General features: G+C 41.2%; 1 protein-coding gene and 1 long non-coding RNA gene across 3 annotated transcripts in view; one reads left to right on the top strand and one right to left on the bottom strand.

The window, feature by feature from the left end:
* Positions 1 to 26,494, bottom strand: part of COLGALT2 (collagen beta(1-O)galactosyltransferase 2) — a 112,452-nt gene that overhangs the window by 34,878 nt on the left and 51,080 nt on the right. Inside the window, exons 2-5 of the mRNA XM_042976636.1 lie at positions 10,944 to 11,054; positions 8,055 to 8,172; positions 5,446 to 5,580; positions 824 to 1,028 (exon numbers count right to left, since the gene is read on the bottom strand). Of these exons, the coding sequence (XP_042832570.1) occupies positions 824 to 1,028; positions 5,446 to 5,580; positions 8,055 to 8,172; positions 10,944 to 11,054 (569 nt within the window). The remainder of the gene's footprint in view (positions 1 to 823; positions 1,029 to 5,445; positions 5,581 to 8,054; positions 8,173 to 10,943; positions 11,055 to 26,494) is intronic.
* On the top strand, positions 913 to 9,222 carry LOC122235958. 2 transcript variants are annotated; one of them, XR_006214119.1, is made up of 3 exons: positions 913 to 1,001; positions 8,087 to 8,165; positions 8,962 to 9,222. It is a non-coding gene; the product is annotated as an uncharacterized LOC122235958 (long non-coding RNA). The 2 variants fall into 2 exon arrangements; XR_006214118.1 differs by having other exon boundaries at positions 8,958 to 9,222.

Raw genomic sequence — 26,494 nt, 5'->3', positions numbered from 1 at the left:
CTTGAAAGCCTTAAGTCTGGCTCTGCCTTTCCTTCTATGAGTACTGTGGCCGAGGCTGCTAGGTGCCTCCGTAAGCCTGTCCTCTCCTCTTTTGGAGTAAGAGAACTGAGGTTCTAGACTGCATGGAGTAAAGAGCACATTCTGAGCCTCGCTTACAGCTATGTGTTGACCTGTGACTAAGTTCTGGCTAATGGGATATGCATGGAAGCAATATGTTCAACTCCTTAAATGAAGAAGTGCCTTCCCTCTCTGGTTTTTACTTAATGGCTACAATGCATCCATACTGATGAGACATCTTGGATCATACAATTAAGGATGACACCTCATGGAGGATGGGGAAGCAACAGAGAAGCCTGGGTCTCTGAAAACTTTAGGGAACAGAGCCACTGTACCAGCTCAGACTTTTTAAAGAAGAAATAAACTTCTGATTTTAAAGTCTGGGGTCTTTGCCAGTGTTGTTTTGGGCCACCGTCACAGTTTCCTAATTAATAAAAAAATTCCTTGTAGTGAACAAAATGATACAGTAGCACCATCGAGAACCAATCACCTGCTCATGGCTCTCCCCATGGGCACTGTCTTCCCAGCACTCAAAAAGAAAAGAGTGGATTTCTGGGGAGGGGCCGGCCCTGGCTCTTGGTCATCGGTGCTCACCTGGACAACGATAAAGAGGGTGCTGGTATGGTTACCGCAAACAACTGTCTCTAATACTGCCTGGGGAAAAAAAGCTTTATATAGGACTGTTGTATAATAAGATGCACAAAACAAAGGAGCTGGTTAGCTGCAGTGTTTCCATGGTGACAGAACGACTGAACATAAACAGTACCTGCTTGCCTGCTGGAGAAGGCAAAGACGATGATGTCATCAAAGGTCCAGGTGTAGTCCTGGTGCGGGGGATAGAACATCAGCTTGCCAGAGGCTTCCTTCCTGAGGTCAATTAGGAACGTGGAGTGAACCATGGGGACGGGGAAGCAGCCCAACCTCTTCCATTCTCTAATCTGAAGGTAGTCTGGGGTCCGTTTATAGAAGCCCTGGAAAAGAGAAATAGGTGGGCTATGTTCTCCAATCTGAGGGCTTCATCTTTCCCCGTCTTCTGCCAGGCGGACTGCTCCTAAGTCCCCACCAGTTAAGGAGAAGTCCCCGAGCAAAGTCACTGCCCCTCTTCTTATCTTGGCCTAAGGATTTCCAACTGAGTTCAAGAAATGCTATTTACATATGAAATAGTACTTCAGGGTCTTGTTTTCAGAAATAATTTGGGTTTCAGCATTATCTCTGGATTTAATGATCTTATAAAAGTACATTTTCTGTTGCCATCTGATAGAATTAAGAGGTGGTCGAGCAGGGGCGCCTGGGTGGCTCAATTGGTTTAGCGTCCGACTTCAGCTCAGGTCATGATGTCACGGTTTGTGAGTTCGAGTCCCACTTCGGGCTCTCTGCTATCAGTGGGGAATCTGCTTCGGATCCTCTGTCTCCCTTTCTCTCTATCCCTCCCCTGCTCATACACACTCTCTCTCTCTTCCCAAAATAAATAAAAATTTAAAAAAAACAGAACTGGTAGAGCAGAGCAGTTAAAAGCACAGGGTCCAGTGTCTAGCTGCCTGAGTTCAAATTCCACCTCAGCTACTTATCGTCTGTACGTCAGGTTACTCAACTTCGCTGTGCCTGTCTCCTCATCTGTACGACAGGAATGATGGCATTATCTGCTCCATGGGGTTGCCTCTAAAAATTAAGTATGGTAAAATCTGAAAACTGCTTAGAATACTGCCTAGCACCAAGAGAGCATCAACAAATATTGGCTAATATTAAAATCACTGTATTATATTGGCTAATGGTTTTAATTAAATATGCAAGTTACTTAAACACACAGCTAGGGGCTTCCACTGCCACTGCAGTTCCTCATTCAATATTCCGGTGAAGCTGCCACAGCTCCACACTTTTTTGGGGGGTTCTCCTTTTGAAAGTTCCTTCTGGATGAGCACACAGGACAACCAACCCCCTTACTCTGTGGTTTTGAACACACTGGCTTGGAATGACCCGACTTGTTTTCCCCCAACTTAACTGTTCATTCAAAAGTGTTCTTTCCTCTGCTGAATACCCACCATGACTCAGGCGCTGTGCTAGATGCTAGAGACGTACCAGCAAATGGGCATCCCCAGCCTTAGCCCTCACGACGTGTGAGGCCCACTGGGGCTTACACTCCAGTGGCACCAACTGTAATTTGACTATTGCCAAAGCTGAAATCTGTCCCAGAAAAGATGAAGACATATGATGTATGCGTGAAGGCATTAAAAGTATGTGGAAGCTTTGGGGCGCCTGGGTGGCTCAGTCGGTGAAGCGTCTGACTCTTGATTTCGGCTCAGGTCATGATCTCATGGTTCATGAGTTTGAGCCCCATGTCCCGCTCTGTGCTGTCACATAGGGATTCTCTCTCTCCCTCTCTCCCTTCCCCTCCCTCTTTGTCTCTCTCTCTCCCTCTCTCCCCCTCTCTTTGTCTCTCTCTCAGAATAAACAAACTTAAAAAAAAAGGTATCAGGAAGCTTTGAAGGGCATCTCGAAAAATGTTTTAGGCGACAGCATGCTCACGGAATGAGTGTCAGGCTTCACAAAGCCAGCACTCTAAAGGGCATCCCACTCGGTGGTTACACATGGAACCATGTGTAACTCGGGAACTCGGAAGTTCCCACATGGTCGCCATATTTTATGATCACCCATTCTGTTGTGATGTCAGGACCCACACATGAGGCACTGCAGCCACTTCTTCTCTGATATTCCCTTCAGTGCCTAGAGAAGTGTTCTAGCTGAGCCAGCCTGAGCACTGACCACGTGATAACATAGAAGGATCACAAGTTAAGAACTTAAATGATGTGTTTTAGAGTCATCTTAATCTTCCTCTAGCTGTTTGATCTCAGCCCAAGATTAACCTCTTTGAGCTGAGTTTCTTCCCTTGAAAACTGGGATAATTATTTGTCTCTCTTACAGGGTTGTAGAATGGATTGCATGCGATAAGGTCTATGAAGACACTTTGACAACTGTAATTCGTTATAGGAAGTATTATTATTACTACAATTTAAAAAAAATTATTTTTGGGGGGAAGGGGCAGAGGGAGAGGGAGAGAGAGAGAATCCCAAGCAGGCTCCACACTGTTGGTGCAGAGCCCAACACAGGGCTTGAGCTCACGAATGGTGAGATCATGACCTGAGCCGAAATCAAGAGTCAGACGCTCAACCAATTGAGCCACCCAGGCACCTCATATTACTACAATTTTTTATTAGCCTTTAACTTAAGGATTACTTACATCTTTCAATTTATGAGCATTCTTTCAAGGGATAAAGGAAACACTGGTTCTTTGAAGGACTGCTAAGGACACATGTGAAATACAAAGTTCTAGACTACTTAGGAACAATATTTTCAGAATGAGAATTTTGGAAAACTTATGATGATGAGTCACTGAATATCCTGAGAGTGAGGGGAAGGAAGCAGAGAAAATAAGAGACTGAGAGAACGAATTACTATGCCTCCTGCAGACAGGCAGAGGTGAGAGAGGTCTTTTTTGACAAAAAATGAATGTTGTTGGTAATAATTCCTGTTCTTGGCCAGACAACACCAGGGTCATTTTGTGTTTAAAGCCTCTGGAAACCAAGACCTGCCTTAAGCTTATGAAGTCATTGGCTGTTTCTGTTCCCACCCTAGCAGAAGACTGACTGAGCATGGTAGAAAGCCAAAAAAAAAAAAAAAAAAAAAAAAAAGGAGAAAAATTAGAATTGCCCCTAAGTTGCTCTCTATTTTACTGTGCAAAATAAGTGAGCACATTTCTCCTGTTTGCTTTTAATGATTAAAGCAAATAAGGAGATAATAAAAACCTAGAGGCTGTAGTCACTAAAGCAATCCACCCTTGTTCCTGGTGTCAATGCATAACTCATTAAAAACAGCCCTTGAGTGACTCTACCATGCGAAACACTGCACATTATTAACTGAGAGTGTATGAATTTAGATGAACTTAATAAAACATTTTCTCCCCAAGGAACTGAATGTCTTTTATACATATGAACTTAATGTCTCCTTAAAAGAGATGTGGGTAACACGCATGCAAAATCTGTAGCAACTGCAGGAAACATTTATAACCAAAGAGGGATGCTTCACCCAGAAGTGTGCTAGAGCCACTGTGTGTTACATTTTCAGAAATTTTGCAAGCCACTTGACATTTTGGTAGCTTAAAATCTGTAAAAAAAAAAAAACACATACGATTTCCCACCATTCTAAAACACCACAGACAGTGGCTTTGCATATGTTAAATAATTGCATCATCAAGTGGCTATACTGCAATGACTTCACCTTTCCCTTGCTTCAACATTTAGGTTGTTTGCATGGTGGGAGTCCCAACCTGGTGCAAACTGCCACATGCTGCCAATCAGGGCTTTTCCCCAGCAGAGAGGCAGTTATTAAACATTTCTTGGCACAACATTGGACTCATTCTGTATCTAAAACCAAACCAAATATAAAAGAAGGACTCAGACTTTAGCCCTTTTAACATGAGAACACATTGAACATACATTTTTCCCCCCTTAGCACATCTTTATTCCATACTGATACATACTATCTCCATTAGTTTAATTTATCTCTTTATCTAATTTATTAACTAAAGAATAAAAAAATGTAACCAGCCAGACATTCTAGACTTTGAAGATTTTACAAAGGAAAAGAGAGATGATGAAACTTTAAAATTTTGTTTTTCCCTTGAATTTTGTAAAAACAAGCCACACAGCAGTTCTGATTATTAAGATGTCTTTGGAAATATATTTGGCAACATGTATCAAAGGTCATCAACATATTTATTATTACTCTTTGACTCAGTAATTCTACTTTTAGGAAGCTGTCCTAAGGCAATAATATTAAACACAGAAAAATGTACAGTAATCATCATGGTCATTATAGTAGTTGAAAGTTGTGAACAACTTAAATATTTCTGAAACTAAGAGAAAGGTTAAGTAACTTGGTGATACCGTTATTAAAAACATGTGAGCTGTTATCCATGATGTTAGAGTGGTGGGAATTCACATAATTTTTTTTTTTACTTTTTTCCATTTTGCAATTTTTCTACAGTGTTCTTACGTTACTTTTAACAACGCCAAAATCCCTAATTAAAAAAAAAAATCCCATAATCAGGGAGGCAAAAAGTACAAATACCAGTACACTTTATTGGTTAATTTAAAGCATCTAAGGCTAAGCTCGTTAGAATATTTTCTTCATAACCCATTAATACAAAATTATGTATTAATTATTATGTATTGGACCTGGATTCACCTCCTTTCCTGAACATGCTTGTTCCCATAACAGTGACACACATGTTTTAAGGGAGGAAATGAGACAAGGGTGAATAGGGCTATGGTTGACAGCATGGCTGCCTTCTTAAAACTCAATGTCTTATTAACTCATTAGCCAAAGACTTGCCTGAGGTGTGATTCCGCACCAGAAATTAGAGTACAGACCCCGAGACTCCAGCATGGGTGCCACAATGGTTTTGTTTTCTGCAATCATTAGATTGAGGGTCTGTGGATTAGTTAGGAAGTTGTCAACATCGATGAACTAGGAAAAGAAGAAGAAGACGTCAGGCGAAAAAGTACTTTTTAGTAACGGGTTCAAGACAAACCCGACACTTCTGAGGGATCACAGAAACTTGCTCATGAGACACAGAACCAGTTATCTATGCTCTTCTTTATTGAAACCTGTTGAAGCTGGATGGTATTCATTCAGGCACATACATTTAGACTAACTCCCTCATGTCTAGCTCTGCCTAAGGCACTAAGCGATAAATTGGGGTTACCATACTGGGTACAACAAGCACCCAGCCTACACCTTGGTCAGTGGTTATTAACCACTAACAGCTCCCAAGAGCTCTTAAAGATTCATCCCCATGCACTCATACAGTGCCTAGCCTAGGTACAAATGAACAGACTTATTTAGGTTGTCTTAATCATGCCAAAATGGCCCCAAACAGATCCATCAATGCCATTTTAATGTTACAAGTAGAATTTTTGCTGAAAGTACATTATATCAACCCATGAAGCTGTTTCCCACTCTCAGAAGAAGCCCATGTTAACACTGATTCATTTACAGGGATAGTTTAACCATAGAGCTTATTATATAAAATAAATAATCTCACTGAACTGTACACTTAAAAATAACTAAAATGATAGATTTTATGTTATGTATATTTTACCACACACACATACAAATAATCAGAAGCTTTCATTCTTATGATAGTCGATCTGTTTACCAAGAAAATGTGATTCATCATTTGTGTGCTTTAACGACATTTAAACAGCTTTACAATATTAAATATCATCAACTTGAAGACTTATATGAAATTATTTGTCTTGAAAGGTTGCATGTGATAAATTATTGGGATGGTTTTTGTTGTGGTTATGGGTTGGGGGTGGACCTAGGTGAAAAGTATTCCTTTTAGGAATTAGAGTTCAGTGATAGAGAGCAGATATTGACAAGTCTAATGAAACAATATTGTCTTTGCTTTTTTGGTGTTATTTCTAGTGTTGTACTGTAAAACGTTCACCAAAAGAACTAAATGGATTTGGGGCGCTACAGATGAAGAACTTGATTCCCATAAACTTGTGAAGAAAAAAGCCCCTGTCAATTTTCAGAAGGGAAATGGGCCTCCAGCTCCTTGCTGCCTAGGAAGCTGTCCTCTCTTCCAATTAAGATAGGTTCCTGGAGGATAAGGACAGAATATAACATGGGTTCCTAAGCATCAAGTCCAGTATTTTTCTGGACCACTCTAAGAAAGTTCTAAGAAAAGTGATGGAACCTTTTCATGGAGAGAAATTCTTCATGAGAACCCAGAATAATTGGGAGCAACCCGGAAGTCAAGCAAGAGACACCATTACCCTGCCGTGCCCTGACCGCTTCTTTAACTGGGACATTTCTCAGGGTTGTTTGTGCAACTGGTAGCCTTTAGGGATGAGGTAACATATCTTCCCAGAGAAAGAGCAGGTTTGCTTACTGCTTGCTATAGAAGCATTTGGGTTCCCTGAGCTCTGAGTTCCTCAGCTGCAACACAAAACCACTGTATGCAGAACATCCATCTAAGCCCATACATCACTTGTGTGATGCCACAGGCATGCTGGTGGATGTGCTGTTTGTTGTAGGCAATAATCCTTTGTATTAAAAAAAAAAAAAAAGAAGGGATTCCATTCCCCCAAATCACTCAGGAGCAAGAGTTTCAGAGCTGTTAATTTGACTCTTTTCTTTTTTATAGAATTAATTTCTTATATCTGAAACATTTTCTACAAAATTAAGAATCTTTAAATTTCTTTGGCTCAATTGTTTCAGAGTCCGACTTTGGCTCAGGTCATGATCTCATGGTTCGTGGTTTGAGAGTCTTGCATCAGGCTCTGTCCTGACAGCTCAGCGCCTGGGGCCTGCTTTGGATTCTGTGTCTCCCTCTCTCTCTCTGGCCCTCCCCTGCTCTTGCTGTGTCTGTCTCTCAAAACTGAATACACATTATAAAAAAATGTTTATATTTCTTGGGGCCCCTGTACGGCTCAGTCAGTTACATGTCTGACTTTGGCTCAGGTCATGATCTCGGGTTTGTGAGTTCGAGCCCCCCATCGGGCTCTCTGCTGTCAGTGCAGAGCCCGCTTCAGACCCTCTGTCTCCCTCTCTACCCCTGCTCCGCCTCACATATGCTCTCTCTCTCTCCAAAATAAATAAACGTTAAAAAAAAAGAAAAAGAAAGACTTCTATTTCTTTACCCAGATCATTCCCTATGAACTAAAAGGATTCAGAATTTTTAATATTTTTAATAATCCAGGAGCTTATGTGCCTCCTCACTGAAAAAGCACGTCAGGGATGGGTCTGAGATAAAATCCAGGTACCCCAAAATTAAGTTCCCCAGGTTATCCCTTGTGCCTTTATTAAAAAGTGGGGGAGGTGGTTCCTAAACAAAAGATGGTTTTAATTGCTTCCACAGTGCTAGATTGTGAACAGTTGATTTGGACACATTCTACATAACATTTGTCAAGAAATCAAACATCTGTTTTTACCAGAATGTAGTCTGACCATTGTTCCCTCGCAGTTCGAAGGGCTGCCTGCCGCAGTTTCATCACATGGGCAAACCGGGAGCCTGGCCAATGCTTTGGTCCAATTTCATCAGGGTAAGATCTAAAATAATAATAATAATAATAACAGCAATAATAATAGGTTATAATTATTGAGTGCCTATATATTCCAGGCTCTGTCCTAAATGTTTATATGCACTAACTCATTTCAACTTCCATCAGCTCTAGGGGGTAGATGCTATTTTTATTATCATCTTCCTCATATTACAGATAGAGAAGGAGGGATTAAGTAACTGGTGGCTTACTATGCACAAGAATCCTCATATGAGGGGCACCTGGGTGGCGCAGTCAGTTGGGCGTCTGACTCTTGATTTCGGCTCAGGTCATGATCCCAAGGTTGTGGGATAGAGCCCTGCGGTGAGCTCTGCACTAAGTGCGGAGCCTGCTTGGGATTTTCTCCTTCTCTTTCTCCCTCTGCCCCTCTCCCTTGTACGTACTCTGTCTCTCTCTCAAATAAAAGAAAAAAGAAAAAGAAAAAAAAGAATCCTTATATGAAATATTTCAGTGGGTTCTAAGAAGAACCCACTGAATCCTTACAAGGTTAGTACCACCATTCTCTCCAATTCACAGATGAGGAAATTGGTATAGACTGGCTAAGTCATTTGCCTAATGCTACATAGTTAATAAGGGGCACCGTCAGAATTTGAATCCAGGCATAACCGCAGAGCTCATGTTCCTAAGCACTTTTCAAATATATTCTGCCATCAAATAAATTTAAAAACCTCTAGGCATAAAATATGAGTTTCCCAGAAAAAAACAAAGGTTACATTTACTTGGTCAAGTATCAGTAAAGAATTTCATAGAGCCTAACACATTGATCTATCCCAGGTAGAGTGAGAATGTGGAGCAGATATAATGTCATTGGAATCTCTATCAACATCCACAAAACAGTCAGGCCACATCAGCAAGTGGGTTGGCACCCCCTCAAGAACACTTCTGAAGGCTTCCAACTGGTATGGGGATTGATACTGTCACAGTAGCTCCAATCTGGCCATCATTTCAAGTTCTTGTAGCTGTGCTGGCAGTACATTTGTGTTAGACAATGAAAAACCACAAAAACAATGAGAACGTAATTATAGAAATAAGATTAATAAACCTATGTATGCACAGGAATGCTCTAAGATGTCTTTGCAATTATTGCTTCAGTGAAAACCGGTGGAGGTTCTGTTTTTCTCAATATATTGCCCCCAAATGCCTTCACTAATATTTTTCCCATTGACCTTGGCATACAATATATTTAGTCAAAACCTGGGTACAGAGAAAATGACCAGGGTACAAGGTAGGTACATAGTCTTTTCAGCCACTCTAATCAGGCCAAATTCCAAAAAAGCATTCAAAATCTTTTATAGTGTTCAAATTTCATTGTTAACTTTTGCTTGATATGTGGACCATATGCTGGGATTTGAGATATATATGTGTATACATATATAGTAAAACTATTATCTCGAAAGGAACAAAACCCAAAAACTTGTTCTGGAATGACATTTATTATTATTATTATTATTATTATTGTTATTATACAAATTTGGCTTTCAACAAATGACTTATCCTGGGCAAAAATTCAGGCAACTCAATTGATTCTACTTCTACAATTTCTTAAGCTAGAATTGCAGTGGCCTTGGGAACATTTACAATAGTCAGTTTTAAATACACTTATTCATGTTGTCACTCACTCATTTGTTCATCCAACAAGTATTAATTTAGTGCCTGCCAAGAACATTGCACTGGGGAAAAATATGAAGTATTTGTATACTGTAAGCTCTGCCAAAAGACCCAAAACTTACTTAGAAAAAAGTGCATAAATTACATAGTTAGTTAACAAAGTTAGTTAAGTGTATTGCCGTGTCAAAAAGGATGAAGTAGAAAATAGCAACACTCGTGTTGAGAGAAAGGTAGATTTTTGTAACTGGAACGATTAGGAACAGCTAGGTGGGGTTTGGCATAAAATTTGGTTTCGAAGACAGAACGGGCCTTCCTGAAGAACAAACCTGCATGAGTAACAGCTTCAGGTTGAAAATACAAGGAACATTCTAGACAAAGCAGTTTCCTTTTTGGAAGAAGCAGGCAATATGGATGCACAGCTGTTGGTGTTAAGTTCATGGAGTCTTTAAAACATAGAAGTCTGAGAATACCTCAGTTCAAAAACTGAGAATATTCATTTCAAATACTGAACTTCTTTCTGTGGGTACTGGAGAGCCATTGGAGTCCTTTTAACAGAGAAATTAAACCATGTCATTAGGGTTTTAGTTAAATTGATTTGACAGTATGGTATGTAGAATGACCTTGAAGGTGGAAACAACTAAGAAATTGCTATGGTTACGGGAGGAAGTAACCTAAATGTCCATCAGTAGGGGACTGACTATTCATTATCATTATGTACCTCCGTACAATGAATACTAAGAAGTCATAAAAATAATGAAGAAACCCCTTAATTATCACTATGGAATGATTATGAAAATATAAGTAAAAAAACAAGGTATATATATAATTTATGCCAAGTTTTCACTATGATCCCATCAAATACAAAATATTTATACATATATGTAAATAAATAATATAACTATTTTACCATGTATGCTGGGGCAATTTATTTGTGAACTAAGGAGAACCTGAACTTGGCTGGTAGCTGCAAGGGTAAAGAGGAAGAGAGAAATGTGAAGCTCTGTCAAAGGAAGAAATGGCAGGTCCTTGTAACTTACTAGGTACAGAGACAACCAAGAAGTCATATGTGCCTCCAAGATTAGACCCCTGCCTGGCTGGAAAACTGCTTAAGGGAGTAGGGATAAATAGTTCACAAAATATCTTGCTACTCACTCTGGTTCCTCCATAGGCCTCCACTCCACATAGTGATAGAACCGCTGTACATTTTTCAACCACTCCCTGAGTATTTCTGTTGTATTATCCACGTTGTGATCCGTGGCCACCCTGCATGAGAGAAAGAACAATATATCTCAGTAACCATCCAAAGAAAGAGGGGGCTAATCCCAAAGAGCCCGGGTTATTTGAAAGGTGAATGGCCAGTTCTGGGGGAAGAAATGTATATATGAAAATGATATCCCTTATGGTCCAAACGAGACAACGGATTCTGAAGTGAGAGATACTACTTAAAATCATTTTTGTGTCATTAGTTCCTTAAGCAGGGCTCGGCCAATAGTAGAATCTGTAAGTGGTTGTACTAAAATTGTATAAGCAGAAAATGAATTAAGCCAGAGTAGGCTAAGCCAGAGTAAGTTAGCCAGAGTAGGCTAACTAATCTTTTTGGAAATTTTCTTTGGCTTCATTTTTAGTTATCCAAGAAGTAAACTCTGTCTTTTAACATCCCTAACAACGATCTCAATTTACACAATAATTCAGTTGCATTCTCCTCTCAAGTTTGTTTTCGAATCACAGCAAAATTGCTAATCGGTGGTACTGGCATTACATACACTCGAGAGGAAGGTGACGATAATGATTCCCAATATGAAACTGAAAATCTAAGGTATTTTTACCTATTTTGGATTAACATTACCATTACTTACACAAAAGAGAGTACCTTCAGAAGTCTTCAAATAATGTATATAAAACTTGTTTCTACCTTAGAAGTTTAACAAACCAATCTGCTTATAAAGGAATTTAACTCAGTTATTAGAACAAAACCTTTTTAAAATTGTATCACAAAAAGAATTCATGCTGTATATAAGACATCTAAAACAAAGTTATAAAGAACACCTAAAAAGGAAGAGATGTATCAGTCAATTGGAAAAGATGAAGAAAGAAAGAATTATAATCTTGACATCAAATAAGGTGGAATTCTGGCCAAAAAAAATACTAAATATGACAAAGAAAGATACTTTATAATGGTAAAGGACGTAAGTCACATCAAGAAAACAATAAATGTGAATATCCATGTACCTTCATATAGTACAGGGGCTGGCAAACTTTCTTTAAGACCAAGATAGTAAATATTTTAGGCTCACAGGCCAGACACTCCTTGTTGCAAATACTTATAACTCTGCCTTTGTAGCAGAAAAGCCGCCATAAATGGTATGCAAATGAATGTTCATTGCTGTATTCCAATAAAGCTTTATTTACAAGAACAAACAATGGATCTACAGGCTGTAGTTTGTCGACCCCTGACAACAGAAACTATGGAGACTTCAAAAGAAAAACAGGAACATTAATAAGAGATGTTAGTATACCACTTTCTTGTTTTAAAGATCTTATTTATTATTATTATTATTTTAATGTTTATTTTTGAGAGAGAAAGAGACAGAGCAAAAGCAGGGGAGGGGCAGAGAGAGAGGGAGAGACAGAATCCAAAGCAGGCTCCAGGCTGTGAGCCGTCAACACAGAGCCTGATGCAGGGCTTGAGCCCACGAACCGTGAGATCATGACCTGAGTCAAAGTTGGACACTTAACCAACTGAGCCACTCAGGAGCCCCAAGATTTTATTTTTTTAAGTAATCTCTGTACCCAACGTGGGGCTTGAACCTACAACCCGGAGATGAAGAGTCGCATACCACCCCACTTTCAGTTGAAAATGGTGCAAATGGGAGGAAGTAAATATTACAGAGAATCTATAGAACACAGTGAGACTATGCTTTCTTCTCATGCACATGTGGAACATTCACAATTGACCAACAATTACACTACACAGAAACCTCCACAAAATTGAAAGAAGATATTCTCTAATAATAAAGTAATAAAACTAGAAAGTGGTAATAAAACAAAAAAATTCTGTTAACAACTCTCTATTAAATAATCAAGGCAGAAAGTCCAGAAGCATAAAACAGGAAAAGAGTAGAATAAATAAATTAAAATGTTTCTTTTTTAAAAAAATGTTTTAGTTTTGGGGCACCTGGGTGGCTCAGTTGGTTAAGCATCTGACTTTGGCTCAGGTCATGATCTCGTGGTTTGTGAGTTTGAGCCCCTGTGTTGGGCTCTGTGTTGACAACTCAGAGCCTGGATCCTGCTTTGGATTCTGTGTCTCCCTCTCTGCCCCTCTCCCGCTCATGCTCTCTCTCTCTCTTTCTCAAAAACAAATAAATATTAAAAAAATTTTTTAAATGTTTTATTTTTGTAAAATTCCAGTATAATTAACATACAGTGTTATATTAGTTTCAGGTGTACAATATAGTGATTCAACAATGCTATACATTACTTAGTGCCTATCGTGATGTGTACTCTGAATCCTCTTTGCCTATTTCACCTATCCTCCCATCAACCTCCCCTAAAATTTTCAGGAAAATTAACAAAACAACCATTTATTAATCTAATCAAGATAGCCCAGGAATATAAAATAATTGACAAGGATGAAGGGAATATGATTGATATGAAAGAAATTATTTTAAAAATCACAAGCAATTACTTTTCACAACTCAAAAATTAAATTTAAAAACTGGATATAATGGAGGATTTCCTAGGAAGATGCATGTTAACAGAATTGACTTCAGTACAGATGTAAAACTTAAACAGAACAATTACCAAGAAAGAAGTAAAGAAAGAGAAAAAAGAAAACATTAGGCCCAGACGGTTTCCTGGTAGAATTCTCCCAGATATCCTAATATAGTAGATATTTCCAATGCTATGTAGCTTGTTCTCCAGAGCTTAGGAGAAAAAAATGAAAATTCCAAGTTCTTTTAGTAATGCAAGTTTCCATCAACTGACGAATGGATAAAGAAATTGTGGTTTATATACACAATGGAATACTACGTAGCAATGAGAAAGAATGAAATATGGCCTTTTGTAGCAACGTGGATGGAACTGGAGAGTGTGATGCTAAGTGAAATAAGCCATACAGAGAAAGACAGATACCATATGTTTTCACTCTTAGGTGGATCCTGAGAAACTTAAAAGAAGACCATGGAGAAGGGGAAGGAAAAAAAAATGGTTAGAGAGGGAGGGAGCCAAAATATAAAAGACTCCTAAAAACTGAGAACAAACTGAAGGTTTATGGGGGGTGGGAGGGAGGGGTGGGTCGGTGAGGGTATTGAGGAGGGCACCTGTTGGGATGAGCACTGGGTGTTGTGTGGAAACCAATTTGACAATAAATTTCATATTAAAAAAATAATGCAAATACGATATTAATGTCTAAATCTGAGGAAGACACACACACACACACACACACACGCAACTTCAGACCAATATCTTTTAATGAATATGCCACAAAAATCCTAAATAAAGTATTAACAAACGGAACCCAACATCCTATTAAGAAAACATTATATAGCATAGCCTAGGATTATTCATTATAAAAGGAAACCCAGTAATATAATTCACTATATTAATGGACCAAGAAAAATCATATGATTACTTCTGTAAATGCTAAAAAGGTCTTTAACAAAATTCAACATCTATTCCTGATTTTTAAAAACCACACTGAATAAAACTAAAACAGAAACAAAGGGAGGAAGGAAGGAAGGAAGGAAGGAAGGAAGGAAGGAAGGAAAGGAAGAAGGGAAGAAGGCAGAAAGAGTAAACAGAAGAGTCATGGGAAGATAGAGGTGTCTGAGATTCTTCAAAGGGAGGAAAAACGCTTCGATTTTATGGGCAATTCAGCAGTCCCTCCTGGAAGGAAAAGCCATGGGCATTAGCAGCAGCAGGGGTTCCCTGGGAACATGGCCTTGATAAGAGCAAAAGAGGAGAAGCGAACAGTGGTTACTTCGTCCATATATGGCTATTTCAGTAAATAGGACTTTGTTAAACACAATCTATGATGGCTCTTGTTCTCCCTACCTGAGCTTTTGGAAGTCACTGCTACTCCCAAAGTAACAAAAATCTTTAAAGGAGAGAATATTCAGAAGTGCTCAAGAGAAAACAATAAATTGTTAAGCAAAGCATAGTGAAGCCCCATGTTATATAGAGAGTAAATTTCTGTAAAACACCAAGTAGCTTGAAACTACGGGACTTAAGCCATAAGGTAAAGAAAAATGGGGGATCGAGGCATATGACTAATATTTGAAAATCTCACTTTACAAGATTAGATATCTGAACTAAAACTAACCTTACTGAAAATATTATTCCAAAAAAAAGAAAATCTGGAGCTGATGCCAATGGCCAATCCAATCTCCTTTCAAGTCTCTTCTGGAAATCAGGTTAGAATCAGCTCCTCCTTTCAGGAGAAGGTCCAGGAGAGGAGGAGACCCGCAGACACACTTGGAAATTCCACTAACCAGATGGGGAGTGAGGTGATGTGTGCAGCTGTTGAGGGACATGTGCAGTGTTGTGACACCAGGTGATCACTTTCAGATGAAAATGGGATAATAAAAGGAGGCAGGAAAGCGGGCCAGAAAGCAACATGGAAGAGGCCAAGGGCTCCATCTAGCTTGCGATTGTGCTGAGAAGTGAAGAATCTCAGACTGTCGCTGACAATCATGTCCACTGTGATACATGGCCACAAGCCACCAGCCAAGTAGCCATGAAGGGCACTTTGAGAGTCAACCCATTCATCTCACTGCATGAAGCATGGGTAGAGCAATTCCTGAATTGGAGGATCGACTCTAATGCACATTAGTCTTTGCTCAAGATACTAGAACAAGAGTAAGTTAAACCAAACAAGATAAAAAAACATCTTGACTGCAGTGTTAGCCAAAAGTTATGGGAATTCTACATGCTTGTCCAATTACTATAAATAGTGTGGGCAAATTCACACAGCATCTACTTCTTTCCTTGGTTGCTGTTTCTTCATTACACTTTGCCCTGCCTACATCGATGCATCTCCTCATCATTTTAACAAAGTTGGTCTCATTGTATGAAAATTATTTTCCTGGTGTACGACTAAACAACTCCAGACTCTGTCCAAGTATCCACTACTAACAAACATCCTTAGAAATGAGCTTCTTGGATGTATGCAAAAGTGGATGTGTCTAATTAAAAACAGGGGCATGTGACTGGCTCAGTTGGTTAAGCATCCGACTTTGGCTCAGGTTCTGATCTCACAGCCCGTGAGTTCAAGCCCTGCATCGAGCTCTGTGCTGACAGCTCAGAGTCTGGAGCCTACTTCGGATTCTGTGTCTCCCTCTCTCTCTGCCCCTCCTCTGCTCACATCTATTTCTCTGTCTCTCTCAAAAAAGTAAATACAACATTAAAAAAAAGACAACAGAAGCACAGATTTGAAATATTCTCCTTCTTGAGTGCAAAGAATTGCCTGTTCAATTACTTCCCCAAACTGTTAAGATTCTTTTTGCTCTCAGGCTTCGTGGCAGATGAACAAATCCTCCAGATGTGGTCGGAGGTCCATGCACACCGGTCTTTGATCTCCTGCCCTGTTCCAGGGGAAGAGCAGCGCTGACCACACCAGCCCACTGAGGAAGACTTGCCATCCCCCCTCAAGACAAACTGCTCTGTCCCTCCATGCCCCTGGCACAGGCGAATAAACAGAAACCCAGGGAGACACTCTAACTGCTGCCTTTTTCATCCCTCTGACCAAAAATGTGTTTCCGTTCGAATCCACAATCACGAAAGCACACGGGCGCTGGTCTACACAGAGGGCTGGGGAGAGAGATAGCAACGGCCCAGATGTGAGGTCCCAGGGGGAAACACAAGTCTCGAGTGAACACCTCTATTTTCAGAGCCCTGGAGAACCGTGTGATGCCTACCCTGCTGCAAGTTCTCCACAAGAAAAGGCTGCAGCTGGGAAGGCCTTTCCCATCAAGCTAAGAAACTGAGGGGTCAAGATGTATGATCCCCTTCAGGGGAAGCCCAGGCATGTCACCCCACAGAAAGCTCCTTCCAGTCCCATAGAAACTGAGCCTTGGGTCTGCTAGCCTTCTCCCTTCAGGCCAGGAAAGGCACCCAACAAGGTAATAGACATCACTCAAGGGCTCCTTGAAGAAAACAAATGTGTGAAGAGACATCTGGAGAGGTGATTTGCCTACGATTTACAGTTGCTTACATCAACAGCCTGCTTCCTCTCTTCCCTGGGTCTCTCTGGCTCAGGATGAGATAGTAAGGTGAGCTCAGCTCTTGAGTCATGCCAGTCTTCACATGATTGATTTTCTTGGAAGGTCACCATGCGACAGTGGCTTCTCTTTAGCTCTAAGAAGTACCCTGGTACTTCACCTGCCGGCCATGAAGAGGGCTGCCTCCACCAGGAGAGCTGTGGCCCTGATTCACCTGTGGTGCTCGCGGTCGGTCGCCTCTCTGTCCATCGGTCCTTGCTGGCTTTCTTTCGAGCTAGTATTCGAAATGGAAGAGCTGATAGAAACAAGTGCAGCATCCACTCGGCTCCAGAGGAAAGTCTGGGCCTTACTCACCATAATGCTGGCTGCGCCTCCACTTTCTGATTCTGCTTCTAGTTCCTATTTCCTGCTCTCTAGCTGTGCACATCAGCAAAGGCCCACGAGTCTCAGATTCAAAGTCAAATGAGGAAAAAGAGAAGCACGTACTGCAAATACCATCAACACCACAGTGCAGGGCATCTCCTTGGTTAATGAATTTCCCCGGGGCCGGCAAGTGCCTTGTCACTGTTACAGGGAAAAGTGAGAGTTCATGGAGCAGACCAGTAAATAAACATGTCTGCATGATGATATGATTTTACTACTCGGCTGGGCCAAAAGAAAAATATTGAGATTTCTCTGGCAATGTCTAAACACACTGACATTTCTCCTTGTTCCAGAAGGTCAGTTTTCATTCCTCAGTCTTGGCTCTTAAACCAACAGCCAACTTGAAATAATTAGAACTAACTCATTTATTTTTTCCACAAGTCCTTCCGAGGTTGTGAGGGCTAAACTCACATTGGTAAGTGTGGGGCCACTGGAGCCATGTTGAGGATGCAGACTGGACCTTGCAGCAGGTGAACCACAGATGTTGAGGACGTGGTCCTCCCGATTACTTGCATCTGCACTGACCCTTAGGGAATGTTCTCAGCTTCCCTGCCACCCCAGAAAGCCCAGACTTCTAGTGCTACAGAACAACAGGGCTGTAATCGGTGGGCCACGACAAAGGCGACAGTGCGCAGTGCTTGATCTTTGCTGCCCCAGAACCTGCAAAATACAAACCCCAGAGGCTCAAGGAAATGGTGATGGAATGAACAACGAGGTTAGTCATCACCCGGACGATTCACACCATGACTAGTAAGTTGGCAAAAGTGAATTTTCCAACTTGGGACTTCAAAAACTGAACTACCCTCTGAACTTGTTTTCATCCAGCAAGGAAGACTCATGGATGTAGAAAATAAAGAGCTCACACCTAAAAATAAGATTCCACTTTTTGAAGCAGACAAATTTATTTTCGTCATCAAAGTCCCACCACCTCTTTCTCTGCTCTCAGGCGAAGCCTCACCAAGTACTCTGCCAAGGGGAAGAGATATGCTTGGCCACTTGGCAAAATATGCTGATAGATTCCTGCTTCTTGCTTACTGTGTAGAGCTGTTTAAAGACCTAGAATCTGTCTGCTGGGTGAAAACTAGATCTGAATATGGTTAAGGAGATGGATGTGGACCAGGGGCTGGGGATTTCTCCCAACGAAAGCCTTTTCCTAGGTCCTGCCATATCAATTAGCAGCAGCTCCTCCCAAAGAACTGAGGAATCAGGAAAACTCACTTCTCACGAAACCCTCCTCACCAACAAAATAAATGTTTCTACTCCCTCAACATCCTTCCTCCAGATGTCCCATTTAATCGCAGAAACAATCACAGGCATTGCACATCTGAAGACTGGATAAGAGTGATATAAAAGACAAACAAAAAAACAAAACAAAACTCTGTTTCTGAAAATGCAATCAACCAAAGAATCAATTTCATTCCTAAAGGATAGGAAAAGGAAATGGTAAAAATTGCCAACTGACCAGTGAGAAGTCAAGAGCCCAACGCCATCGTACTAAAGTGCAGATGAACTTAATCAAACATATTACAAATGAGGTATTTCTTGACACTTTGGATTCTGAGGTATAGTTTGCCTCTCTTGGTGTTAAGAACCCCTCACCTGTGGACAGGCACTAGCCCATTCTGAGCCCTATAATTACATCGCCCCATGTTATAGAAGAGAAGGCTGAGGATGAAAGGTTATGACTTGCTCAAGTCATGCAAAGGGTGGATGTCAGAGCCTGGACTTTTCCTTCAGATGCCCCATCCCAACCCTAGTACAAAATTCCCCCACTGCACTCACCTGTCAGATCGGAAGGAATTCTATGCGTTGACAAGGACATTGATCAAGAGGGCCAGAATGATCATCTTAGAATGAAAGATTGGTCCCCGTTTCCAGAGACCCCTTGTCATACTGGAATATGTTCATACCTAAAAGTCCTGCCTAAAAGTTCTTGTAGGATATAAACAGGCTTTTATCTCTAAACCCTGGATATCTGACTTCTCTGGGAACAATGGAAAACCTAACCTTTCTGGGCACACGTTCTAGCATGGCAACAGTCTGATGGAGCCCGCGTGTGTCCCTTTTCTCACACTCTTGGCTCAGACATAGTCGGTTTCACTCCTTGTCATTACAGTGTTATAATGCACAATGTTACATTGGCTTCAGGTGTACAACACAGTGATTGGACAGCTCTACACTTATGCTGTGCTCGCCACAAGTGCAGCCACCATCTGTCACCAAGCTTTGTTGAGGTTCATTTCAGCATAATTTTCCTTGGAGTCAAAACTCTTGGAATTCTATGAAAATATCAGCAGCAGTGTCTGAGACAAGATAAATATGTTTCTCATTTGTGTAAATACTCTTCTTCCTGTTTTTCTTCTCCTTTGCCCTTTGTTTCTTCTTCCTGTTATTTTTCATCCACTCCTCATTTCCTCTTTTCTCTTCCTTGCTGGATTTTCCAGTTCTTTTAAGTTTTTCATTATGTGGGTGTGCCCTGAAGAAACAGAATTACTAGTGGAACATGTTCCTGCATGGTCAACTAGAGACCTGATACTACAGAGAGGACACACAGGATCCAGGGACACATTCTCCTGGATCCCTAAAGCTCTCTACCCCCCAAACACCTCAGGCTAGATGGGATGCCCCAAATCTGTAATTACACATCGATTCTCTGCCCACACTGCCAGGATTGTCTTTCTCCTGCATTGTGATTATCCGGTTCTCCGTCTTTCTCCATTACCGGATTCTCTTCCCTGAGGACAGGACTATGCCAGCACCTAACAGATTTTACTGTGTAAAACGGGCACTAACCGGGGCGCCTGGGTGGCTCAGTCGGTTAAGCGTCCGACTTCGGCTCAGGTCATGATCTCACGGTCCGTGAGTTCGAGCCCCGCGTCGGGTTCTGTGCTGACAGCTCAGAGCCTGGAGCCTGTTTCAGATTCTGTGTCTCCCTCTGTTCATGCTCTGTCTCTCTCTGTCTCAAAAATAAATAAATGTTAAAAAAAAAATTAAAAAAAACAGGCACTAACCATGGGCCCGATGAATGAATGAATGAACAATTCAGGAAAACTTTTCCCAATAAAATCCAAATGCCTATAAAGGCTGAGCATAGATAACATCAAGGAGTGAAACTGACTATGTCTGAGCTAAGAGTGTGAGAGAAGGGACGCATGTGGGCTCTATCAGACTGTTGCCATGCTAGAACATGTGCCCAGAAAGGCTAGATTTTCCACTGTTCCAAGAGAAGTCAGATATCCAGGTTTTAGAGATAAAAGTCTGTTTGTATCCTACAAGAAGTTTTAGGCAGAACTTTTAGGCATGAACGTGTTCCAGCATGAAAAGGGACCTCTGGAAACCAGGGACCCAACACAAAGGCCACATTATTTCAGCTCTGAATAGCCACGGTCCATCCATCTGTGCACACTCAGGACACACAGTTCAGTAATTAAATATTTCAAATACGGCTGGGAGGAGAGCAATAATACCACTCCACGGCTTTCACAAACAAAGGAAGCATTTCCAATAAAAAAAGGAAAGACAAACATGCACAGTTGGACAAATATTTCTTTCAGTCTAATAGCAATAGGATCAGAAAAAAGAAAAAGCAATGATCCAGACAGTATGGAGTGGGTACACTTCCCAACAAATACCATATATAACCTCTCTTTGCATAGCAAATAAGGCATACTGATTGCCCATTCAAAAAAAATGATAGCTTCATTGAGATATAATTCACATATCTAACATTCACCCATTTAAAGCATACAGTTCAGTGGTTTTTAACTATATTCATAGTTGTGCAACCACTGCCATGATCTAATTTCAGAACCTTTTCATCACCTCCAAGAGAAATCTGTACCCACTAGAAATCACTTTCCATTCTCCCCTGCCCCAGCCCTCGGTTACCACTGTTCTATTTTCTGTCTCTATGAATTTGCCTTTTCTGGACATTGCATATAAAGGAAATCATACAATTGTGGCCTTTTGTGTCTGACTTCCACTTAGTGTATTGTTTCCCCAGTTCATACTGCAGCATGTATCAATACTTCATTTATTTTTATGTCTGAATAATACTCCATGGTATGGATAGACCACATTTTGTTTATCCAATGATCAGCTAATAGACATTTGGGTTGTTTTACTTCCTATTTATTATGAATACTACTGTTATGAACATTCATGTACATTCAGGTGTGGACGTATATTTTCATTTCTCTTGGGATTGCTGCCCACATTTTAAATCTTATGGAAAATGAAGAAAATATATTTTATTTTCTTCTCTACCATTTATGGGCTGCACTATGTCCCAGGCACTAACTGGGCATTTTGCATATACAACTCTAATCCTTATGGCAATTCTCAAGGGAGGTATTACTATGCTCATTTAACAGAGGAGGAATCTGAGGCTTAGAGACTTTCTCCCAAAGTTTATGCTCTTTTCACTTATATTTCATCTTTGACATGTATTTTTCTCAATTTCTGAAATCCCCAGTTTTCTGTTCCAGTGCAGTGAAGAAGGATCCCTTGCTCTGCCATATCCATGTACAGATTTCATGCGACATGGACAGATGCAGCACAGGAGCACAGGGACAGATGCAAGTATGCAAGAAGTGTCACGTCTCAGCAGAGGAGCTGAGCAGATGCCACCAATGTAAACAGTCAGTGCTCGGGCCTGGCAGGGCAATGCCCTGGCAAAACACAGAACCCATGAGCAATGAGGTCATGATGAACTGGGGCCGGTGCGACCACAGAGAGAGTCACAGCCCAAGGACTGGGCTTGCTAAATGAGGCACTAGGGAGGACCTCACCCTTGCAGCCACTCTCCATGTGGAAAGGAAAGTCTGCTGAACTGGGCTGAAAATATGAAGGCAAAGTGGTCATTCGAGTGGAGAAATCAGGAGAAAGCTCAAAGAAGTGTCCATGCTCTACACGGAAAGGTTTACTTTGACTCATTTGTTTCTGTAGACTTTTAACTGTACTCAAAAATGACAGTAAATACTCTAGTCACCCATTGATTCGGAGTTACTTGAGACTCACTATTATTTGACTAACCACATTCTTCATCAAATGAAAAAGTACCGAGCGGGGGGACATAGCTCTTCTGCCAACCAGCTCTACAACCTTAATGAATTTACTTGAACTCTCTGTACTTTGTTTTGCCATCTGTAAAATGGAATAATAACAGCTGTCATACATACCGAGTTCAGTGAGTTATTGCGAGGCACCAACAGCATGTGAAGGACCTCTCAAGAACACTTATTTTGAAAGCTGGCCCTTCCCTCGCCATCCCCAACATACACACATGCGTGCGCACATGCACACACACACACTTTCAAATAAGAAATTAGACAGCCTGTTGAGGTGGCTCTTAAGATGTATACAACAAAGCTCAACAGGTGCATTTAAGGTGAACAAACCAGAACTACCACAGTCTACCAGTTTTTCGGAAGAAAAAATAGCGTGTCCATTTAAATACGGAGACTATGAGAGAACAGTGTGGCAATGACTCCTAACTGTCTCAGTATTGGTCTTCCTCTTCTTCCTTAGTAATAGAATGTTTAGCTGCGCCTGTGACCATCCAACTTAAGGAGCACGTTGCAAGCTCCACAAGAGCAGGGATGTTTGTCTGTTCTCTTCACCACTCTATCCCTAGCACTGACAAGACTGCCTAGGACATAGTATGTGCTCAACAAATATTGATTGAATGGTTCCTTCCTCATCAAACTGTAACCCAAGAACTGTGACAACCTCTGCATGCCTCTCTCAGTTTGATAGACACCTGAGCATCTCCTGTGCGTCTCCTCTGTGCCGGGCATCATGGCACCTCCTGGAAACAACATTTTGTCACTGGTGTCAAGACGTTCCTGGTTTCTCACAGTTTAAAAGGAAATACAGGTGTATAAGTAAACAAATAATCATGATTGGGTGTGATGTTTGAAACAATGGGCACATAACAAGGTGTCCAAGTGCCAGAGAGGAGGGGTGGCTGAAAAGATGTGGAAGGTCAAAGGATGAGAAGCCCAAATTGAAATTTGAAGAATGAGGGGTGCCTGGGTGGCTCAGGTGGTTAAGTGTCCAACTCTTGATCTTGGCTCAGGTCATGATCTCATGGTTTGTGGGATCGAGTCCCACATTGGGCTCTGTGCTGACATCATGGAGCCTGCTTGGGATTCTCTTTCTCTGTCTCTGTCTCTGTCTCTGTCTCTGTCTCTGCCTCTGTCTCTCTCTTTCTCTCTGCTCCTCCTTCTCCCTCCCTCCCTCTCCCTCAACATAAATAAATAAATAAGCATTTTTAAAAATTTGCAGAATGAGCAGATATTTAGAGGGAGGTGGAAGGTAGACAGAGTATTCCAGAAGAAGGAACGATATGTGTGGAGGCAGAGAGACAGGCAAACATAGGATGATGTGTTTTCAGAGCTACCTGTATTTTGTTGGCTTACAACTTACAGGTCCAGAGATGATAGATGTCCCTTGGGAAAGGGATGAGCAATGAAGATGTGTGCCCTTTTCTGGGTGGGTCCCCGGCATCTTGCCCCACTTGAAAAAATAAATGTGTGAAAAATTCTCTGAAATAATATATTTTGCCAGATTGTGAAAGATAGATTCCATAGAATCTATTCTTTGAATTCCTCAAAGGAAATGCTCAAAATACACATGAAGCATTGGTCCACTTCATTCCATTTACAGACACAGGTTCAGCTTCCATATATGATGGGTTTTCAGGGAAAAGTGTGATTTCGAACATTCTGAACCCATTTTTTTCAAAACTTCATTTAGAGTTCTCAGTCCATGTGTCCAAATTTCTCGCTCCAAAACTGTGCCCAGTACACATTCATCATGTGCTTGTCGAATGGCTAAGCGAATAAATGCCTGCATAAACTGATGAACAATAAAAACACAGTGCCCATATTTACTAAGGGTCCACTACTTAAGCAAAACGCGCAGCAAATATAGCAGAATATTACTAAACCCATATACAGCATTTTGATTTTTTTTTCAAAGTCATAAAACTCCTTTCTGCTATAGTACTTACTACCCCATTGAAAAAATTGGGTAGGAACATGAACAAAATCAGAAACTGTCCAACTTGCAAACTGGATTCAAGGCTGTTTTCCCACAGAATCACCTAGAGTGAGACCTTGGCTCCAGCCGATGAAAAATCTCTGTCCAGTCCATCACTGTTACCGGATACCTGTTGTTTTGGTTCCAGTAATAACACTCTCAGTCAGCTTAGGAGGGAGAGAGAAAATGTTTGCCTTGAATTTACCTGCTTTGGAAAGTGTTAAGTCTGGCCTCCCCACATCACTTCACTTGAGGTTTCTCCAAGGGGCTGTGGGGGGCAGGGACTAGTGTTTCAGCAGGTGTTAGATCCATGTTCATATTTTATACTCACACTCATATGCAAATTGAAGAGTTCTAAGAAGTATTTTTTAGAGTTTTGAGTATTTTACTCTTATTCATGGTGTCAGAGGCAAACAGGAGACTATTCAGGTGGTATTTTTTTCCATCTCTATTATGGAAAACTACTGTCAGAGGGAAAGAACACTCTGTGCTCCTAACATTTCCAGGGTCTATGTGACTTTGTAACATGCTACTGAGGCGGGGAACGTGCACAAATACAGAGTCTACGGATGTTTCCCCACCTTCATTCCGCACCACACTTCCACGCAGCGGGGCAGCGAGAGCGAATGGGCGCGCGCACACGCCTGTCCGGCACTGACAGGAACGCTCGCATTGTAACACCTCATTTAATCCTCATAAAAACCCTATGACACGGTGTTCTTAGGATCCCCATTATAAAGATGGGGACAGGTTCAGAAAGGCAACACCTCGTCCTCCAAGTCTCAGAGGGCAGGAAGGGTCGGAGTCTGACTCGAAGTCCGGCAGTGGGCCTCAGATGATTGCCTGGTTAACCCCTATTCTAAGAGTCTGGTTTCCAAATCCCATTTTGGAGTGAAGTTTAAAACAGCAGGAGATATTTTTAGAAAGACAAAGAATCAATTGTAATTTTGTCTTCAAAGTGCCAGATACATCAATAGGCTTTATTTATTGGCAGAACTGCCACAGCCACAGGACAGTTAACATTATTTTAGAGCCCCCGTGGGTCACAGGCCCTCGTCTTCATGCCTCAGGAACAAACATACCTAACCAAGCGCTCCTCATATGAGTAACGTCTTGAAGAGCAAATGGCACTTAACAATGACTGATGGATTTCTCTAATGTTTCTTAAAACTTTATGTTTCCTTGGTTATCTCCTCTCAGGCAGGTCAGTTTAAGGATCTTCTTTTCCCTTGAGGTGAATGGAGAAATGGGATTTAGGGAAAGGATGACAAAGACACTCGTTTTTTAAAAACCTACCCCTGGGGTACCTGGGTGGCTCAGTCGGTTGAATGTCCAACTGTTGATTTCGGCTCATGTCATGATCTCACTGTCAAGGGACCAAGCCCTGCATCAGTCTCTGCATGGACAGCATGGAGCCTGCTTGGGATTCTCTGTCTCCCTCTCAAACTAAATAAATAAACGTTAAAAAAATAAAAAGCCACCCCGAATTTCATCTGGTGACTCTGGAAGGTAGGGACTCTGGATCTTAGATTTACCAGGTGCTTGGCCCTTGGCTTTCCAAGGACTTCCGTGACCTCCCCATGTGGCTCAAGTCCCTTGGCTATAAGTTCTTTTCACACCGTGTACCTCTTATTCCTAGTACTTATCAGAGTTGCAGTTCTGTATTCATTTCTATGCTATTGAGTAATTTGTTTCTCCTTTTCTGATCTATAAGCTATGCCAACATGAAAATATGTTTGCTTGTCTCTCCACATCATTATAACTTGAAGCCCAGGACAGTGCTTGGCATCAGCCCTGAGTAAAGTGTTGCTAAATGAATAACTGAACAAAAGACTGCTGTCCTCACCCTCCTTTTTAATCACTAAATATTTAAAATGTGTATACTTTACCTGTAAAAATGAAACACATAATCATACAGTATTGGGGAAATATCTTTTGGAGTACTTCCTGTTTTATAATCCATATCTAGAAAGTTTGACTTCAAGTGGGCCCCAGACACAGGCAGGAGTCGGATGCTGT

The sequence above is a fragment of the Panthera tigris genome, chromosome F3 (assembly GCF_018350195.1).
Source record: "Panthera tigris isolate Pti1 chromosome F3, P.tigris_Pti1_mat1.1, whole genome shotgun sequence".
NCBI lineage: Eukaryota > Metazoa > Chordata > Mammalia > Carnivora > Felidae > Panthera > Panthera tigris.
This window is presented reverse-complemented; position numbering and strand designations above follow the sequence as displayed.